General features: G+C 47.5%; 1 protein-coding gene across 2 annotated transcripts; it reads left to right on the top strand.

The window, feature by feature from the left end:
• The first annotated feature begins 2,097 nt into the window (after window positions 1-2,097).
• Window positions 2,098-20,775, top strand: MST1 (macrophage stimulating 1). Of its 2 annotated transcripts, none has more exons than XM_036739027.1 (18): window positions 2,098-2,296; window positions 4,769-4,907; window positions 6,596-6,708; window positions 7,717-7,831; window positions 8,678-8,814; window positions 9,382-9,502; window positions 9,780-9,898; window positions 10,501-10,675; window positions 12,064-12,194; window positions 12,325-12,427; window positions 12,716-12,846; window positions 13,430-13,465; window positions 13,791-13,902; window positions 14,350-14,427; window positions 14,797-14,943; window positions 17,637-17,743; window positions 19,510-19,649; window positions 20,265-20,775. In XM_036739027.1, exons 1-18 carry the CDS (start codon window positions 2,245-2,247, stop codon window positions 20,424-20,426), a joined length of 2,118 nt encoding a protein of 705 aa, XP_036594922.1. In that variant the 5' UTR covers window positions 2,098-2,244; the 3' UTR covers window positions 20,427-20,775. The 2 variants fall into 2 exon arrangements, with proteins under 2 accessions (XP_036594922.1, XP_036594923.1); XM_036739028.1 differs by lacking the exon at window positions 2,098-2,296 and adding an exon at window positions 3,924-3,989.
• Window positions 20,776-20,985: the final 210 nt, after the last annotated feature.

Genomic DNA, 20,985 nt, shown 5'->3' with positions numbered 1-20,985 from the left:
TCTTCTCAGCAATGCAAGGATTTAAGACAAGTCCAAAAGACTCATGATGGAAAATGCTATCAACGTCCAAAGAAAGAACTATGGAGTCTGAATGCAGATCAAAGCATTTGTTGTTTTTTCTTTCTCATGGTTTTTCCCTTTTGTTTTGATTCTTCTTTCACAACATGACTAATGTGGAAATGTGTTTAATATGATTGTACATGTATAGCCTATATCAGGTTGCACGATGTCTTGAGGGAAGAGGGGGAAGGGGAAAAATTTTAGAGCTCAAAATCTTACAAAAGTGAATATTGAAAACTAAAAATAAATAATTCTTTAAAAAAAGAAATAGAAGAGTTAGAAAAAAAGGAGAGAAATAAATAAATAAATAAAATGGGGGGGGGCGGGGAGAAGAGGGAAGAAATTAAATCCAGAGACTTTTAGCAACTTGCCTAAGGTTGCTGGGACTCAGAACTCCAGACTCCTAACTCTATGGTGTTCTGTCAGGCTACATTTACCTCTTCGGAGGAAGCAGGGGGAAGAATTGAAGAAGCTGGGGATGTTTACCTTGGAGAAGAGAAGACTTGGGGGAGTTGGGGTTGGTGAGACATAATAGTTATTTTCAAGTATTTGTAGGGCTTTTAAGTGAAAGATAAATCAGGATCATTGATTTAGATCTGCAAGGGCCATTAGAAAATCTAGCCCAGCTTCCTTATTTTACAGATAAAGAGAACAAGCTCAGAGAGGTGTGGTGACTTACCCAAAGCCACACAGCTAGTAAGTAGCAGAGCAAGGATTTGTAGCCAGAACTTCTGACTCCAAACACAGAATACTTTCCACCCTCCATGCTACCTGTCATCTGTTGTGCTAGAGGTGAGGAATAGGGTAGAAGTTGCAGGGAGACAGACTGTCAATGTAAGGAAAACAATCCTAACAAAATTGTTCTGGAATGGACTGCCTCAATAGACAGTGAGTTCTAGGGCAGCTAGGTGGCACAAAGGGTAGAGTGCCAAGCCTGGAGTCAGAAAGACCTACGTTCAAATTTGGCCTGGGATACTTACTAGCTGGGTTACCCTGGACAAGTCACTTAACCCTGTTTGCCTCAACTTCTTTATCTGTCAAATGAGCTGGAGAAGGAGATGGCAAACAATTCCAATATCTCTGCCAAGAAAACCTCAAATGGGGTCACAAAGAGCTGGACTCACCTGAAAGGACTGAACAATGTAAATAACGAGGGGAAAAATCAATTAGGAATCATTCTTTGTCCCCATTCCCACATTAGTGGGAACCGACAGGCAAGCCACACTCCTAGTATCAACTCACTGAAAAACTTCACTATGATCCCATGATTCCATTTCTCAGCAAAGCCGATATTGCCATCAGCTAGAGACGTCATCTACTGCAGGACTGTCTTCTTTTGTTGGACTGCCCCAATCAGCACGCCTGAGGGTTAGTTAGTACATCCTCACACACATCCTAGGGCCCTTCAGACAACTGTCAAAGCTTTCTCAACCTCACTGCCAAGCTTCTCCCTCTCCTCAACTGGAAGACTCTGGGCTCCCTCTGATTAGGATAAATGAATTCCTCTCAATTCCCATCATGCCCCTGGAGGCTAATTTTCCCAGGCCTTACAGATGACTTGGAAATTTTGACAAGTCTGAGGGAGACTTAACAACCTCAGCCTCTCCTCCCTCTCCAGATGTGAACCTTTCCCCTACATTCCCGCCCCACAAACAGTAATTTCAATAACTATTTTGAGGGCTGACACTCTTCAAGTTCACACTCCATTTGGAGAAAGGGAGAGAGGGAGGAGTTTGGCGGGGCAGTTCCTGGGTTTTGGACCTTCCCTAAATCTTGTGGCTTATTACCCTGATGAGAGATTCCCACAAAGACAGATTTCACAATTTTGCTTCCCGGAGTAAGGGGTGGGTTAAGCACCTTTGGGGAATTGTTTATGGAGTGAGGGCAGAGGCCAAATTGTCAGGAGCAGCTCCTATAGGTGGATAGATTGGGAAGGGCTCCCAGGATCTCTTCCCACTAGCCCAGCCCTACTGGATCTTTTCCCCAGAGGCTCTCCCCTAGTCCCTCCCCTTCCCTGGGCACAGGCACGTGATCAGAGGCAAATGTGTTTTGAAATTGAACAGTGTGGGCTAAGGAGGAAAGATTGTGTGGACTTAGATGCAACTTCTCCAGGATTGAGGAGGGGTGGGAGAGGCAGAAGGGTGCCCAGGGTCAACTTAATCCAAAAATCCTAGAACAGGGAGGATGTGGCCCTTCATGGTCTTCCTGCCTTCGATCCTATGTGCCAGCACCCCAGGTGAGTCCCTTTCCTTTCATTCCTCAGGCGTGGGGCAAAGGGAGGAAGGGAAGTCCATGATTCAAATACCACTGTCTTCTGCCCCTGCCACTGTCCCTTCCCCTTTTCTGTTCCTGCCTGCAGCAAATCATAGGCATAGACATGCATGCATGTACAATGCACTTCTTCTCCTCTACAATACCCATCAGCAATGCAATTGGCTCCCCTCTTACCCATCCCCATGGGACCAGCCCAATACCATCACCATTGGCCCCAGGATGGGGTGATTCTCACTAGTCCACCTAAGCTAACAGACACACCTACACACCCACACCCACACACACACTCACAGTTACGGATACTGCTTAACTAGAAAAACTTTAGGAAATTTTGTGACCTTTTACAAGCACCACAAACATTCCTTTGTTAGGGTTCTGGCCATAAAAGGTACCATCCAACGGGGGGCAGCTGGAAACAGGGAGTCTAGGACATGACCAGGCCTCAGTTGGTGAGGCTGACCATTCCACTCTACCTCACATTTGGTGACTTCCTGTTTAACCTAATTCCTGACAACTAGGAGCTAAGGTTAATGGTTTCTTCATCCTGGGTGTCCTGGGAGCCTAGGTTGGGGGCAAAACTTTATAGCAAACAGTTTAATGTTTTTCTAACACCCCCATTGCCCCCCCCCAAACCCAAATCAACAAAAAACTCCAAGAGTCATGTTAGCCCAGGAAGGGACCTTGTAGAGTATAACTCAGTTTCTCTTGTTTGTAAAAGGTCTTGTTTTCCTTCTTTGTAACATGACAAGCTTAGTCTAAATAACATCTAAGTTTCCTTCCAGCTTGAAATCTATGATCCTGTGAGCCTTAGCTTTGCATCAGAGGAAACTGAGGTTCTAGAGAAGGTCAGTGACTTAGTACTCTTACTGAAATTGAGTCTGAGCTGAGGTGGACCCCAACTCTCAGATTCATAGATTATCAAAAGACGCAAGAGACCTTAGAAACCACGCTGGTCAACGTTCCCATTTTAAAGAGGTGGAAGAGAAGAAACTAAAATTAGTGTCAGAACTCGGATGAGCGACCAATTCTTCAACCATTGCAGCATCTGTTTTGCCTCTCCTGGGAGCAGAGGGGCCCAGAGACTCTTGATCTTGCACACCAGGAGGCTCTGTTCTCATGGCTCAGGACAAGCGACTAAACAGGAAGTGAAGCTTTAGTCCTCCCACGAAAATGTTGGCCCCAAATTAATCCTCTACCAACCCCTATAACCCCAGTTCTGCTGCAAGGGAGTTTTAGTAGCTTTGGTTGGGGGTTGGGGGGAGGCGGCAAAACTTTGAGGGAAAAAAAACCTTGGGGCTAGGGGAGACAGAGGTATTTCCAGGAAAGCTTGGTCCTCCAGCTCTGGGCTCAGCTAGTTCTCTCCCTGGCCTTGCTGACCTAGAAGCAGAGCCCCCATCGTCCATATCACAAGCTAGTCACTAGCTTGTGATACAGACCATGCTGAGAACTCCTAGGCTTCAGGAAGCATTTCCTCACCCTGAACAGACCTACAGGAGCTCCCGCTGTATCATCACAGGGGAACTTGCCATACTTTCAGCTTGGTTCTCCTGTTCCCTTGGTTCCAGAACTTGAGATCATTTGATAAGCCTGGGAGGGCAAACACGGTGGAACAAGATAGTTGCCCAGGATCAGAGGAGTGGATCCCTCAGCAAGAAGTGAGGCACTACTTTATTTCTGCTGCTTTGGCCCTCAGATTGAAGGGTCTCTTCTCAAAAGTCTGGTCATGGAAAGAAGGGAAGGAAGGGAGGTAGAACCCTTCCCAGCCTGATACTGCTCTCAGAGGTTGCCCCCTTTTCCTGGGCATCATGACAATTTGCCAAAAGGCCTCTGAAGAGCTGATATATCTATCAGTCAGTCAAATAGCATTTATTAAGCACCTGCTATGTAACCAGGCACCATGTTAAGCCCTGGGAGTTCAAAGAAAGTCAAAAGACATTCCCTCCTCTCAAGAAGCTTATAGTCTCATGTAAATCAGCCCTGATGACATGTTTGCTGGTTTCCTGAACTGGGGTCTTGGCAGAGCCTTAGATCTGACAGGTTCAGACTCTGTCCCAGGAGCCCCGCAAGACAATCAGACTACTCCCTCCCTCCTTCCCTCTCACTGTCCTGCCGCTGGCTTCACCTGTCAACAGTCATACTCCTCACGCCAGCAGCAGGTCCTCTGCTTGGCCCCCACTCCTTTAGAGGAATTCCAAGTCAGTTATCCCTTTAACTTCTCCCCCTTGGGGAAATCGTCCTGCTCTTTGGAAATTCCCCAACGCTGAGACAAAGTTTTAGTTACCCTGCCTTGCATGGCTTTTCATGCAGATTCAGTCACACATTCAAACACCCATACATACATACATTCCTGTGAACATAGGCATACATTGTAGACTGACAAAGGAAATGGGGGCCTGCCTGACCAAGGTTGACCATCCCTCTCCATGGCCTCCAGGAATAAGGTCCCCACTCAATGACTTCCAGTCCTTGACTGCCACGGAGCTGAGACACCCATCCTACCAATCGGACAATCAGGAGAGGCTGATGGATGTGGAAGAGTGTGCCCAGCTATGTAACCAGCTCCTGGACTGCCGGTGAGAAGGGATGGAAAAAGGAAGGAGGGGGGAAGGAACTAGAAGGGGCCCTGTCCCCCTCCTCAGGTCCCTGTGCCCTTCCTGGGAAGATCTTTGGGTCCTTGTTCCCACATGCCCTCCTCTCTCCATTCTAGCTCTGAAATGAATCTGGCCTTGGACCTAAGGTCTTACAGAGCATGTCTAGTTGTCTGGGGTGCCTCCCTCTCTCCTGAACTGATCCAGGGGATGTTTTGCCTTTGGCCTCAGGGTTTTCTCCTTTGCTAATTTCTAAACTCCCCAATTCACATTGCCCTGAACCAGGTATCCAACCCCAAGGATCATAAGATCATAAATTTAGAACTAGAAGGACTTTAGAGACTATTGACTTCCTTCATTTTACAGATAAGGAAACTGAGGCCCATAGGGATTAAGTGATTGCGCAGGGTCATACCGCTGGGTCTGTCTGACTCAAAGTCTAGTGCTCAATTTACTCCTCCAAGCTACCTTTCCCTGGTGGTCCCTGAGCCTATGGGGTTCCTTTTCCTTTTCTCCTGCCCCTGCCTCCATTCTTGGACATCTAAGTCTGGCTTCTGTTCCCTCCTTCTGTTCTAGCCTGTAGCCATCTATTCCACACCACTGGGGTGGGGCTTTCTAGGATTTCCTTACAAGACCAAAGAGAATATATACATTCATACACCAGAGGAAAGTCATCCCAAATGACTATGGAAGAAAATGACCCCCTCACAGACTGGGTGTTAGTGATAGTCATGATAACTCCCATTGCTGTACCACTCTAGGGTACACCCAGCACTTTACTCAGAGCCACCCTCAGGTAGGTAGTACATGTGTCATTATTCCCATTTTATAGATAAGTAAACTCAAATAGAAGAGGTTAGTGACTTACCCAGGGTCACACAACCAGTAAGTGTCTGAAGCTGGATTTGGACTCAGGTTTTCCTACCTCCAGGACCAGCATGCTATCCAGTGGTCCACCTAACTACCTAGAGGTTAGAGGATACTGGGTGACAGAGATGCTAAGTGTCTGTGTTAGGATTCAAATTCGTGTCTTCGTGCCTCCCAGACCAACACTCTACTGGGCTGCCTAGCTGCCTACTTACCCACACAAATGTCATTTGATACAACAACCAATTAACCCCCAAAGTTCACAAGAGAGATCTCTTTTTGATACTAGCTCTTGTCCTATGGCTAAAGGCATTTCAGACTGCTCTGAGTTCAGCCACTGAATACTCTAAGGGAATTCAGCCTCACATTTTAAAAGCCCCTTCTCAGAGCTCCTACCTCCTTCCTTCCACTCAACCCACATACATAACCCATTGCCATGCTAGCCATACCCCTCACCGTAGCCTGTCTCTGGATTTAGAGTTAGAACCAGAAAAACCAGATGAAGTAACTTCCAAAACAGGTAAAATGAAAGTAGGCAGCCCTAGATTCAGATACTAGTCCAATGAGGTATGAGAAAAGCTTAAAGAGACACCCTCCTTCCCCAGGACCCAGTAGTAGGGTACAGGAACTTAGTACAGGGTTGTGGCTTTTTCTCTCTCCTAGAGGGTCTTTTGCCTCCAGGCCACTGGCTGGAGCATAAATAGAAGCTCCAGGAATCTGTCCCTAGGCTCCTAATTCCACATATCAGGGGAGGGAGAGAAAGGTTCCCAGGCCTCCCTTAGCTGACTTGTGGCATACCCCCCCAGTGCTTTCCACTACATCCCAAGGAACCAGGGATGCCAGCTGTTGTCTTGGACCCAACACTCTGCACAGGCCCAGCTCCAAAAGAATGTGCTGTATGACCTTTACCAGAAGAAAGGTAAGTCTAGCTTGGGGACAGAACTAAAGGAAGGCATTGGCAGTTTGGAAGTAGGGGAGATGAAGCCAGAACCCTGGGCTCTCTCTCTCAGACCACCTAACTTCCTAGAAGTCAAGGAGAAATATTAAAGTCCATCAGAGGGCAGTGGTCTTGGGGCCAGTTGCTGGGAATAGGGTTCAACTAGACAGAAGATCAGTTGTTGTTGGTGGACAATGATTCCTTCCATTTATTCCCCACTTCTAGGTGCTGTTGGATGCCCCACCCCATGCTTCTTTCCCCAGAGACCTGTGTTACATATCTTTGTATTTTGCTATGAACCACAGGGCTTTTAACTGAATTTATAAAGCATTTTAAGATGTCAGCTATTTTTGAGGAGCTGTCCTTGGTGCTGGGGACACAAAAATGTTTTTAAATGGCATTGTCCTTATACTTTAAGAGTTTATAGCCTAGTGGGGATGGTGGACAGAAGAGAACCTGACATAAGAGGTGAAAAGAATTAAAAAGCCCTGGATTTGGAATAAGAGGACCTAGGTTCAAATCTCACCTTGGTCACTTACTACGCAGGCGATCCTGGACAAATCACTTAGACTCTCAAGTCCTCATTTGTAGAATGAGAGAGTTGAGATTAATGGGGTGGCACTGTAAATGGTCCATTTTGACTTGAGGGAGTAAAGGGGAACAGTATGGCCAGGCTTAACAGGTAGCTTGGAGCCTGACTGCCAAGGACCTTGTCCTTGTCAAAAGCAAGAATTTAGACTCTGTTAGGCAATCGGGAACAGTGTCCTGAAGGTCTTTCAGCTGTGATATAGCCAGAAGGATGCAAACCAAAGTTGGCTTGGAAAGCCTGTACAGGGTGGGTTGTGTCAGGGATAGGAGGAGGGCAGGGAATGCTTTAGGCAGTTATCCCAATTGAGGATACTCAATTTTGTTGAATTGTAGGGTGGACCCAGCCTGGTAGGGCCAGACATTAAAGTATTTGGTCCTGGGGTGATGGGCTATCTTCCACAGATTACGTGCGGGACTGCATCGTGAACAACGGGCTCAATTACCGGGGCACTGTTGCAGTCACAGCTGGAGGCATCACCTGTCAACACTGGAACCACAAGTTCCCAGCAGACCACAAGTTTGAGCTATTCTGGGCTTTGGGTTGGGGGAAAGGGAGAAGGAGGGGGTAAAGGCAAGAGACTGCTATTTCCCCACTCCCCTAAAAGGCCAGACCCCAGGGCACAGAATTCAGGCGCAAAACTGTGTATGTCCTATCCCTGGAGAAAGGGCATCCATATATATTTGCTGATTAGACAGAAAGGATAAAGCCAGGACTTTGGAGAAGTTAGGAAATCTGGTAGGTACAAAAGATTCCCCAGAAAGGAAATCCTTCCTACCCCGCTATGGGTGATGCCCCTATGCCTGGGCTGTGTCCAGGCTTCTCTGGCCCTAGGGTCTCTACAAACCACTTCCCTTTTCAGAGGATCCTGGGAGACACACTCATATTCACTATAAATGCCTGACCCAGAGCTAGAGCCCTGCTCCTCAATCCCTTCTTCTTTCCACCTTTGGCATGACTAGTCACAGAAGGGTGCCCCCTAAGCTGTCCTTCCCATGGGGAAGCATGTCCTAAACCTTTTCCTCAAGCCCCCAAATCTGCTCCAACATGGCATCTCTCTGTTGATGGGAAAGTCAGGGCTGAAAGGACCTCAGAGAAGACTTAGTCCTGTACAGTAATTACCTTCCCAGCATCCCTACCAAGAGATCAACCAGCCTCCAGTGATGAGGAGCTTACTACCTCCCAAGGCAGCCAAGCCAATCCAGTTTTTCCTTATGTTGAAGTCAAATCTGACTCCTTGAGCATTCCACTTCCTGTTCCTAGGAGGGTCTTTGGGGCTGAGCAGAACATATTAGACTTTCTTCCCCATAAGAGCTCTTCAAACACTGGAAGACAGTGATCCAATTCCCTCTCTCCTCTCTTCAGGTATATTCCAGATTCCCGAAATGGCCTGGAGAAGAACTATTGTCGTAACCCTGACAGTGACCAGCAGGGCCCCTGGTGTTACACCACCAACCCCGAGATCCGATATCAGACGTGTGGTATCAAGACTTGTCAGGAGGGTGAGTCCCAGGTACTTTCCTTCCTCCTGCTCCCCCATGCCAGGCCAAGGCATCTGGGTGGGGGGGTGGGCTCCCACCAATGCTGCTCCCTCCTCCGTTTCCTCCCCCCTAGATGTAATAGATTCCCTCAGAGCATTCATCCTATTGCTTTCAGGACAGGATGGAGGAGGGTGGCATCATTAAGGTATGAGCAATGACTTCTCCCCCATAGCCCTGGGAAAACCTGAGGCACACTCTGAGAAAGCAGATGTCTCTAGAGACTCATAATCCCTCATGGACAAACAGTGTGGTACAGACTTAGAGTCAGAAGATCTGGGTTCAAATCCTGTCTCAGCATTTAGTAGCTGTGTGACCTTGAGAAGGTCATTTAGCTCTGGGCACTCCAGCAGCTCTTTAAGATTCTAAATTGCAGAGCAGGGGGAGAGGAGTTTCCTTACCTGGAGTTTGCTAACAAACCCAGAGGCCCTGATGGTCCAGTCCTGGCACTATCTGCCTCTCAGAGTGGCTGATATGAAAACCCCCTAGAATCCTAGGAGTCATTCTAATTATGTGATCCTGTCCCCACAGCTACCTGCTTCACCTGTAATGGGGAAGATTACCAAGGTTCTCTAGATTACACAGAGTCAGGCCTAGAGTGTCAGCGCTGGGACCTCCAGTATCCTCACAAGCATCCCTACAAACCCAACAAGTATGATTCCGGGCTGGGAGGGGGCAGGGGGCATCACCTGGCACTTCTTGGGCAGTACAGGGGCAGGAAGCAGGGGGACCAGTACCCAGGGCTCCTCAGTGTGTATGTATGTGGGGGAGCTGCTGGAGGCCAGGGGGAAGCTCAGGGTCATTGACACCATCAGCAGGCTCCCCCTTTCTCTCAGTCCTTCCCCCTGATCTCTACTGGAAGACAGGGGAGGATGGCAGAATTCAAAGGGCCCATTCATTCTCTGCTCTCCTGCCTCCTCCCACCCCAGGTATCCAGATAAAAACCTGGATGACAATTATTGTCGAAACCCAGACAACTCAGAGCGCCCCTGGTGTTACACCACTAACCCACTGCAGGAGCGAGAGTTCTGCAGCATCCCCAGATGCCGTGAGTGGGGTGGGGGGGGAAGCTCGCCGTGGGGAAGGCCAGGATGTTGGGGATTGGCCCATACCTCCCTCCACCTCCCCTTCAGGAGCATACTGTGTGTCTAGACTTTACCAGGCTCCTTAGAGCCTAGGGGTTAAAATGGTGGGTGGGGCTTGGAACTTTAACAGTATAGAGTCAGAGGATTTAGAGTTGGAGTGTGACTTAGAATTCATCTAGGAGGAAACTGAGACCCAGAGAGAGGAAAGAACTCCACAAAGACCAACCAGTAGTAAGTGGCAGGGAACAGGAATGGAAATTTCCTGATTTAAATTTAACAGCGTTTTCCACTATACTCTGAATTGTCTGCTCTGCAAGGCTTCCCACCAGGCACAGTTGGGGGGACAGAGAGGGCGGGTCATCACTAAGGCAAGGCTGTGTCTTCTCCTGGGCCTATCCTCAGGAGGTCCAGCCCTAGATTAAGGGAAAAGGAAGATGGGATGCTAAGAGGAGCTAGGAGGATATTGTGATTATTCAAAGGAGAGTCAATGAGGGTCCACAGAGGCCTTTGACCTTGGGATGGGGATCAGATCCAGGTCTCACTCTAAATCCTTGTGTCTGTTCAGCATCAACACGGCAGCAGCAGCCGCCACCCAAACATACCACCCACAATTGCTTCAAGGGGAAGGGGGAAAACTATCGAGGAACAGCCAACACTACAGCTACGGGGATTCCATGCCAGCGCTGGGATGCCCAGACCCCTCACCAGCACCACTTCTTACCTGAGAACTATGAATGCAAGTGAGTTCTGGAAAAAAAGAGAGAAAAACAGAAAGAGAAAGATAGAGACAGAGAAAGAGACACAGAGACAGAGAACAACAGAGACAGAGAAAGACAAAGAGATGGAGAGACAGGAGAAACAGAGAAAGATGGAAAAAGAGAGAGAGAGAGAGAGAGAGTGTTCACTCATGCCCACATACTTGGAATAGGAAGTGATAAGCAGCCCAGACACCAGACTCTCCCTAACTTCAATAGGACCCTCAATGCTTTGTAGTAATCCTTTTATTCATCTTTTGTTACTCCGCACTCACTATATTCCATGCAAGCATATCCGAAACTTTTTCCTCAAGCCCCCAAATCTGCTCCAACATGGCATCTCTCTGTTGATGACCTTCCTCCATATTTACTGAGAAGGGTAAGGCTCTCTGTCATGGCAATACAGGAGTTAGAGCTGGCAAGGACCTTAGGGAGAACAAGTCCATTCCATCATTTTATGGGTGAGGAAATTGAAGACCAGAGAGAGGGAGCAGGGCATTTCCCCAACCACCTGGATAGTAAGTGGCTGTAAGCTTGGATCCAAACCCAGCCCTCTTGCCACTCCATCCTGCTTATGTGGGTGCCCTCATCACCTCTCCTCCACTCCTCAGTGTCTCTCTAGTCTCTCCATGTACTGGATGACTTTTTCTGTCCCTCAGTCTCAAAGGAAGATGTAGTCCTCTTCCGTGCCTCTAGAAGTATCCCTGATTCCATTCCTGCCCATTTTCTCTTGGGTCTTGCCTCATCCATCAACTCCTCTTTCTCTCCTCTATTGGTTCTTCCTCTACTAATTACAAATGTGCTCACATTTTCCCATTTCATCCTAAAAACCCCTTCCCTGTATCTTTTCATACTCCTAAACTATGTCCTCCCCTTCACTGACTTCAGCCAAGCATTTACTAAGTACCTGGGCTGTGAAGAGAAGAGGCAAGTAGTCTTTCTGGATAAGATCATTCCTTACTACCTCACTCTACCCTACCCAAGTTGTAACTGTGGTGGGTAACTGGGACTTTGACTCAGGGCTCAAAAATTTAAGGTATGCTGGTAGTACTTGTACTTTCTTCAGCAGGTAGAAACAAATGAATTGCAGAGAGCAATCAGGTAGGAAGTGACCAAATGGCCTACTTCCTTCCCTGGCCCAGTTCTGCCCTGCCCCCTCCCCAACAGTGGCCTTTCAGTAATGCCTCTTAGTATTTCCTGATCTCTTTCCTCTCTTCCTTCCTCTGTATAAGGGGTCCTGTATTCTGAGCTCTGAACTCTCTTTATCTTTATCCCCTCCACAAGAATTATCTTAAAAAGGTGATCTGAAGATGCCTTCCATGCCTCTTGCCCTGGGTTCAAGAATTACTGATTATTTGTGGTTCCATCCTCAGGGACTTACGGGAAAATTACTGTCGGAATCCAGATGGTTCAGAGGCTCCCTGGTGCTTCACTTCTCGGCTTGGCATGCGTGTGGCCTTCTGTTTCCAAATCAAGCGCTGTACTGATGACATCAAGGTAGAAGGTGAGGGTGGGGAGTGGGGGAGTAGGGAACAAGACTCAGGCAGGGCTTGTGCCCCTTGTTCCTATCCCTCCCTTTAAGCCCCTTCCACAATGGTGGAAGTGACCCTCTCTGCTTCATCTTGTTTCCACAGATTGTTACTATGAAAATGGAGAGCAGTACCGGGGCTCTGTTAGTAAGACCCGGAAGGGGATTGTCTGCCAGCACTGGTCCCAGAAGACTCCTCACAAGCCTCAGTGAGTCTTGGGTTCCTGGGGCAAAGGGAAGGAAGGAGGTCATTCCTCCAAACTAGTGGTGTCTCCTCTGCACTTCAAACCTACTCTGCTTAACCTTGTTCCCTAGCTTGGGACCCACTGTACATTCTTTCCTGACCCCTGCCCATGGTCCTATTGGAGACTGAAGGGTCAGAGATGGTGGTGAAGGTCTCCCAGGTCAAGAGAATTCTGGAGGCAAATTGGGGGTGGGGCTGGGAGGATAATTTGGAACTTTCTTCATTTCAACATTTCTACCACCCCCATCTCAAGGTTCACACCTACCACTTATCCATGGCTGGAAGAGAATTTCTGTCGGAACCCAGATGGAGATAAATATGGTCCTTGGTGCTACACTACAGACCCTGGAACTCCATTCGACTACTGTGCCCTCAAGCCCTGCAGTGAGTCCCCTTTACTCCATCCTGTCCTCAAACAGCCCATCCCACTTTGCAAGGACTAGGGTTTTTACACACGAATCAACCAGCACGCATTTTACTGAGCAGAGCTTTGTACCCAAGAAACATGTCTAAAATCTGGTTCCTGTCCTCACAAAGCTTATAATCCAGCAGGGAAAATAAAGACTCCTTACTGGAGACAAGATAAGGTAGTAATAGGACCGTAGGGTTTAGATCTGGAAGAGATCCTCGAGGGTAACATATTTGTTTGATAGGTGAGAAAACTGAACTAGGATTCAGACCCAGATCCTCTGATTAAATCTGGCCCTCTCCACTATTCCAAACTGTCTTTCAAGGGCTGAGTTCTCTCCCAAGGATGGGAGATCACTTCAGAGGAAGAGATCACGATGGCTATTGGGGGATGGAGTGGGATGAGATGGGGGAAGGTTTTACTGAATTGACTATATCTTCCCACTCCAACCAGGGGGACTTGAGTTTCTCACTGCCTTTAGAGTAGAATTTGATCCAGCTACTGCCTTTGGGACCCACCTTGCTACAGTGACTTCTTGTCTTACCTTTATTCTTTCAGGAAGTGGCCCAAAGTCATCCAACCTGGAGACCTCAGGTGAATCAGGGCCTGCCCACCTGCCTGCCTACTGAGAGTTATGAGGGCAAGAGAGCTCTCAGTACCAAGGACAGGCAGAGGGGACACTCTTTACCTCCTAAGAAGGGTCTTGGCCCCCCTATCCTACAGATAGGTCCCATTCCTATCCTCTTCCAACTCCCCCCACTTTTTATGGCACCAGAGCCCATCCCTTGTGTTCCTCATACTTGCCTCTTCCCTAGCCCCTAATCCCTTTTTGCCTCCTTAACTCAGGGCACACAGGACTCCCCTCTCCTCCCCTATTCCCAGCTCCCTAGACCTTTTCTCTTTCTCTCCCTGCTCCCAGACCCAGTGCTGTTTGAGGAGTGTGGCAAGAGAGAGGAACGGAGGTCAAGGATGTTACGGGTTGTAGGGGGCCGGCCTGGCAACTCACCCTGGACAGTCAGCTTGAGGAACCGGTGAGTCCTCCTGAATGTGCTGGAGTCTGTTATCATCTAGCACCAATAATGTACTTTGGCACCTTCTCTGTAACTTATAGGTTGAGAGCTGTTTAGGGCACTAAGAGGTTGCTCAGGGTCATATGTGGCCAAGGTGGGACCTAGGCCTTTCTGCTTTTGAGTCAAGTCGATAAGCATTTATTAAGTGCCTACTATGTGCTAGGCACTATATTTTCAGGAGTGGTTCTTTATTATATCATGCTGACTTTGTGAAAAAGGCAGAATGAGGTTTGACCTCAGTTATTGTGATGCATCTGATCCTTGTAGAAGACTATAGACACAAGTCCTTTGGGAGAGCTCTTGGGGAAATGATCCAAGATATTGTGTGTGGGAGGGGTGGGGGGAGGTTTGCTCTGTCACCTCTATCATTGGCCTGTCCCCATCCCACCCCACCTTATTGTATCCTAGGCAAGGCCAGCACTTCTGTGGTGGGTCGCTGGTGAAGGACCAGTGGGTAGTCTCAGCTCTCCAGTGCTTCTCATCCTGGTAAGAGACCTTGTCAGCTTTTCAAGGAATCACAAGGTACTTGGTTTAGGGCTCTGCCCCAACTACCTTGTGCACTTTTAGACCAACCCACAGGATTCATGTGTCCTCTTTTATGTGCCAAATGTAAAACTGATTCCAGTTTTGACCTTCCTGGGTCGACTTGACCCATTTTTTAGGCTAATTGCCCAATTGTTTTCTCCTGAACACATTTTCACCCCTTTACAATGACCTATTTCCCTTGACTCCTTGTGTTTCTCTCTCATCCCCCTCATCAGGCTTGGAAGCTCCCTAGGACAAGGGTGGGGGAAGAGGGATATATCTACTTTGGCTCCAGAGAATTCAGAGAGGACCCCAATTCCTTTCCTCCAGTCGCGGCCCCCTCACAGGCTACGAGGCCTGGCTGGGCACACTTTTTAAGGACCCTCAGCCCAGCGATCCTGGACTACAAAAGATTCCCCTGATACAGATGGTGTGTGGTCCTCCTGGCTCCCAGCTCGTCATGATCAAACTAGAAAGGTACTTGAGCGGGTGGGGATATGTTAAAAAAAAAAGATTGGCCTGCATCAGGTAAGCACAGAGGATCTGCTAGCTGGGAGGACTTTAGATGGAAGGGAATGTGGATACACGCCCACAGCCACTCCTGGTTATTGGAGTCAGATTCTGGTAATGGTGGGAGCTCTGGATCTGTTTTGTTTTTCCTTGATAGGGTTAAGTCAATTGGCTAAGGAAGATGGCCACAAAGGAATGTGGGTAGAATGTCCACAGCATGCTAGGTCTACAGGAAGGATGCAGAACTGGGCTCCAGGCCTTAGGTTTCAGAATTCATCTCCCTATGGCTATGGGAGATTGGCTTTTGGCCCTATCTATTACTCTTAAACATCAACTAGTCTTCCTTTTTTCTTCCTCCTGTTGCTAGCTAAACAATTGAGACTACAAGAATGTTTTCTCAAGTTTATTCGAAAAGTTAATGAGAATATGCCCATTCAGCAGGGCAAAAGAATTTGAGAAATTTTGAAAAAGGGGGTGTACGGATTTGCCCAGTCCTATGTGACTCAGTATTTTATCTCGCTTTTGTGCCCCAGGCCTGGTGTGGATGGGCCTGATTCTCTCTAGGCTGGAGTGTCTAAAATCCTCCTGATCCTGGTATCTCCCATTTAGAACTCTTCAAAATAAATTTTGGAATATGCTCAGCTAGATGGATTTTGTTGGTCCACTTGATCACCTCAGGCTCACAAAAGGAATCCCAATGGGAAAGCCCTCTGATAACACTGTGAGTTGTGGGTCCTCTGCCCATATTTCTCTGAAGTCACTTAGTTCACTACTTTTCCTCTCCCAAGAGATAACCAAGAAAATACAAAACAAGTACAGTGTTTCCATCACCTTAAAAATGAGGCTAATTTAGAGTGATACCTAGACTGCCCCAGGGTTAATCAAAATCTGCCTGCCAGGCACGGGGGACTGCCAGTGTGAAGTCAGGGAAATTGGAGCTGGGGTTGTATGTGAGGAACACTCTGTTTATGAAGGTGCTGGCCATTGTCATCATTATTTGGGGGAGGGTGGTCCAGACCTGTGGTTTCACTTATTCTCATCGAGGACAGTGTCCACCCACTGGATATGAATCTCTGACAGTGAAGATCTGTCAACCTGTCTGTAATTCATAATCTTAAAGAGCTGTCAGGAACATTTAGAGATTAAGGGATTTGTCCATGTTCAGTTAGTATGTGTTAGGGCAGAACTTGAACTCAGGTCTTCCAGGTTCCAAGGTTAGTCTGATATCCAATGTGTGGGGCTACTTCTCATTCAGTCAACAAGCACTGATTAAGCACCTGCTATGGCCCAGCCCCTGTGCCAGACATAGAATCAAGTTTAAATGTCTGTTTTCATTCTATCCATCAAGAGACCATATGTATACATTTATATTTAAGTGTGTGTGTATATATATGTATTTATGTTTAAATATGAGTATATACAGAATATATGGGAAAAATATAAGATAATAGGGGGGATAGGAGAGGGAGGTCGCTAGAAGCTGGGGAAATCAGGAAAGGCTTTGTGAAGATGGCACTTGTGCTGAGTTTTGGAAGTTTTTGAAACTCAAAGGGTTCTAAGAGACAGGGTGAGGAAGGAATGCACTCCAGGCATGGGGAATGGCCATTGCAAAGGAAGGGAGACTAGAGACGGAATATGTGCATGAAGAATAGTAAGTCCACTGGTTTATCTGAGCATGGTAAGGAGATGAATAGGCCTGGAAAGGTAGGTGGGGCCAGGTCATAAAGGGCTTTAAATTCCAAAGAGAGGATGTTTATATTTGATCCTAGAAGCAATGGGGAGTCATCAGAGTTTATTGTATGGAAGGATGGACTGGTCAGACCAGCACTTTGGGAAAATCACTTAGCAGCTTGTGGAGAATGGTTTGGAGCAGAGACTTGAGGCAGGGACAGACCAAGGAAGACACTATTGAAAAGTCCAAGTGAGAGATGATGAGGGACTGAAGGAGGGAGGTGGCTGTGTGAGCAGAGAGAAGGGGCCAGAGGTGAGAGGTGCAGAGGCAGAAATAGCAAGACTTGGTAACTGACTCCGAGGGGTGAAGGAGAGTGAGGATAAGGTGTTGGACTTTAGAAAGTGGAAAGATGGTGGTGGCCCTGACAGAAACAGGGAAGTTCAGAAGAGAGGAGGTTTGGGGGAAAGATGATTTGGAGATACCTGTGGGATGTCTAGTTTGAAATAACCAATAGGCAGTTGGAGATGTGTGATTGGACCTCTGGAGAAACTGGCTCTCTCCAACCTAAAAACTGGCATTTACAAAGTGTTATTTGAGCCTCACAACCACCTTGTGAGGTGGGTACTCATTATTATCATTCCTATTTCACACATAAGGAAACCTTTGCTCAGAAAAGTAAATGACTTGCCCAAAGCTGCACAGCTATCTAGTGAGTGTCAAAGATGGCATTGAGACCCAGATCTTCCTGACTCCCAAGTCCTGACACTATCCTCAGATTCACCTTCTCATCCATTCTCCCAGCCGCAGTCATGACGTGTCGACCCCTGGTTCATGTGATGTTTTTCCCCCTGTGGACTCTGTGCAGGAGCTGAGATGCTACTGAATTTTTCTGAGCCAGGCCCCTGGACCAGGGCTATTTATTGGCACAGGAACACAGGCTTTTGGTTGGTCCTGAGCTTTCTTTCTCTCTTTTGTGCTGTCCCTACAGACCTGCAGTGCTCAACAACCGCGTGGCCCTTATTTGCCTGCCCCCTGAAAACTACTTGGTGCCAGGTCAAACCCAGTGTGAGATTGCTGGATGGGGAGAGACCAATGGTAAGGAACATAATAGTCCCAGAGAGTACCATTAACCCTTATCTCCCTCCATTGCTGTTCCTCTTCTGAGGCCCCTCCTTGATTGGATCACCTTCCTCCTGCTGCTATCTAAGCACTGGCATTGCCCAAGACTCATTACTTGGTCTCCTGCTTCTCTCTACTTTCTGCATGTTGTCAAACTCATCTACCTTAATGGTTGCAATAACCATCTGTGTGTAGATGACTTCCAAATCTCTTCTGAGCTCCTGCTCATTATCCAACTGCCTACAGATCCACCTAGATGTCCCAATGGAACCTCAAACTCAACAAGTGCTGATCCCACAATTCATCTCTTCCCCAAATCAGCCTCTCCTGCTGCCTTCCCTGATTCTGTCGATAATACCCAATTTCCCTGTCTCTCATTCTCAAAGGATTTAACTTTTCCCTTTCCCAGCCAGAGCTGGTCACTTATCAAGGTTGGTAATTTTCTTCGTCTCTCTCACGTCCATTCCATTTCCACTGTCATCACCTTAGTCCAGGGCCTCATTCCCTTGTATCTGGCCTACTACAGTATCCTCTTAATTGATTTTGATCCAACTCAAGCATTCATCAGGAGTCTACTATGAGAAAGGGACTGCTTCAGTCCTCTCCTCCACCTCCATCTCAGATTAAACCTTGAAACACTTCTCTGGGTACAACCATCATCTGCTCAAAAATCTTAGCTAAGCCCTTCTCTCTCCTCTTTCGTAATCGGTAAAATTTCCAGTTCCTTGGCCTAGCTTAGCATTCAGGGTCCTGTAGGATCTGGCCCTTCTCATCTACCTCTCCAAACTTGCCTTACATTATTGCCTTCACACCTTTACTTAACAGGATCTCTGGAGATGGAATCTCTCCCTTTCCTTGCCTATCCAAGTCCTACCCCTCCCTTGTTCCTCATCCTTCCCACATTTGGGAGGCAGGATGGTTCAGTGGAAAGATCACCTCTGAATCACTCCTGAAAGGAAACAGAATGGACAAATGGGTCATCTCAGGTTACCCAATTAGGCCAAGTCTATGGCCTTGAATCCCTGAGCTGGAGGTCATTTTCTTTTTTTCTTTACATTGTTTTTTCATTGAGCAAAAAAACTATTTTCTCTCTCTTCTACTTCTCCTGCCTCATTGGGAAAATGTAATAGATATGCATAGTCCAGCAAAACAAATTCCCACATTGGCCATGTCCAAGAAATGTTTCTCACTCAGAAGTGAGTTGTTTATCACCTCTGTTAAGAAGTGGGTGGAATGAGTTATCCGTCCTCTGGCATCGTGGTTGATCAGAGTTCTTAATTCTTTCAGAGTTGTCTTTACAATAGTGTTACTGGAGAAACTGTTCTGGTTCTGCTCATTTCCATCTGCAGCAGTTCATATGTCTTCCCAGTTTTCTCAGAAGCCACCCCTTTCATCACATACAATGATATTCTGTTGCATTCCTATGCCATAATCTGTTCAGTCATTCCCTAATTGATGGGCATGTCTTTAGTTCCCAGTGCTTTGCCACCACAAACAGCTTCTGTAAATATTTTTGTATATATGGGTCCTTTTCCTCTTTCACTGACCTCCTAGGAGAATAGGCCTAATAGCGGTTTTGCTGAATAAAAGGGCATAGATGCTATTGGCCTTTTTCCAGAATGCCTAACTGGTCTTTTCCCCTTCTATTTCTGCTCATTCTGAAGCTGGGAGGAAAGGGGCGTGGGGCCTTTCATTGGCTACATGGTGCTGAGAAGGTACCAGAGCATCCCATTCTCCCCTAGGAACTGGCAACAACACAGTCTTGAATGTGGCCCAGCTTCGGGTCATTGCCAATGAAGAGTGTAACATCAAGCATCGGGGCAAGGTGAAAAATAACGAGTTATGTACCATGAGCCCGATGGTTCCAGTAGGGGCCTGTGAGGTATGGTGAGATGTGGAGGATTGGGGGCAGGGAGGAGGTGGGAAGGCAGAAGGAGCTGCCCTACAGAACTCCCTTGCTTAGATATCATACTCCCTGGGCTTTAGGTTGACAGAAGAATGTCAAGTCCCACTGGCAGTGGAGTTCATGCCTGAGGCACGAAAAGAGACAAGAACAGTTAGCTTGAGCTCCTAGATAGTCAATGTGTATCCTAAGGATGTCATCCCATAAGTCATGCCTGTATCCTAAGGATGAAATTGGATGGGGCTCAGGTGGTTATTTCCACCCTACTCAAGCTCCCCACATTGGGATCCAAGGATGATAGATTTGGAGCTGTGGAATACCTCTGAAGGCTACCTAGTCCAGCTCCCTCATTTTATAGAGGGAGGTGAGGTTCAGAGAGGTTGTGACTAGCCTACACAGTGTCAAAAGTGGAATTTGAAGTGACTCCAAGTTTGGCACTATCCATAACACCATGATGTCTCAGGAAAGGAGCTGTGGTCTTCTCGTCCCCTTAATAGCTCGTGTATTCACTGTGTAGTGAAGACCTCAATTTTCCCCTTTCTAGGATTCCCCCAAACCTCAAGGCTTCACTTGTACCATTCCTTCTCCTTCCAGGGGGACCATGGAGGCCCACTGGCCTGCTTCACCCATGACTGTTGGGTCTTAGAGGGAATCATCATCCCAAATCGTGTCTGTGCCCGCCCTGGATGGCCAGCTATCTTTTTGCGGGTTTCTATGTATGTTGACTGGATAAACAAAGTCATAAAACTGAGCTGATGGAGGTGAAGAGGAAAGGTACTTTTTTCAGTGTCCTCCCACCCCCACCTTGGCCTTTCTCCCGTCTCTACGCATCTTGGGCTCTTAATGGTCCTTACCCAACCCAGGTTTTCTGGCTTCCTGTAAGGTGCAGCCCTGGCACCACCTTCTCCAGGAGGCCTTTCCTGGGGAGTCCAACCCCTCTAAGGTTATCTTCCACCAACTCTGTATTTATGTTCTGATTTACATATGTTGTCTGCCTCATTCGAATGTAAAGTCCATGAGGGGAGGGACAGTTTTTGCTCTTACTCTGTATCTCCTGGCTTAGGACAGCATCTGTCACAGAAGAAACAATAAATGCTTGCTGAGAGCCTGCTAATGCCATCATTGTCAAGGCCTGGAGGGTGTGGGGGTGTGACGAAGAGCAGAAAGGGCATCATTGTCATACAAGCACACAACCTTCCTGTCGGTGGCACTGGAGTATTTAGTCACTGCGTTTCAGGGGGCCTCAAGCCAATCCCTGTGGCATATAGTCAGCCCCTGCAGCTCTGTGGGGAAGGCTGAGCCAGCTTGGTGCTGG

This window comes from Trichosurus vulpecula, chromosome 9 (assembly GCF_011100635.1).
Source record: "Trichosurus vulpecula isolate mTriVul1 chromosome 9, mTriVul1.pri, whole genome shotgun sequence".
NCBI classification, from domain to species: domain Eukaryota; kingdom Metazoa; phylum Chordata; class Mammalia; order Diprotodontia; family Phalangeridae; genus Trichosurus; species Trichosurus vulpecula.
Note: the sequence above shows the minus strand (reverse complement) of the source record. Positions and strands in the feature narration are given on the sequence as shown.

Excerpts from the sequence above, each read along its gene's own strand:
- MST1 (XM_036739027.1), top strand. The coding sequence starts at position 2,245 with ATGTGGCCCTTCATGGTCTTCCTGCCTTCGATCCTATGTGCCAGCACC. Across the intron at positions 13,903-14,349 it reads ACAGTCAGCTTGAGGAACCG|GCAAGGCCAGCACTTCTGTG; the intron begins GTGAGTCCTCCT and ends ATTGTATCCTAG. Across the intron at positions 17,744-19,509 it reads TGGATGGGGAGAGACCAATG|GAACTGGCAACAACACAGTC; the intron begins GTAAGGAACATA and ends ATTCTCCCCTAG.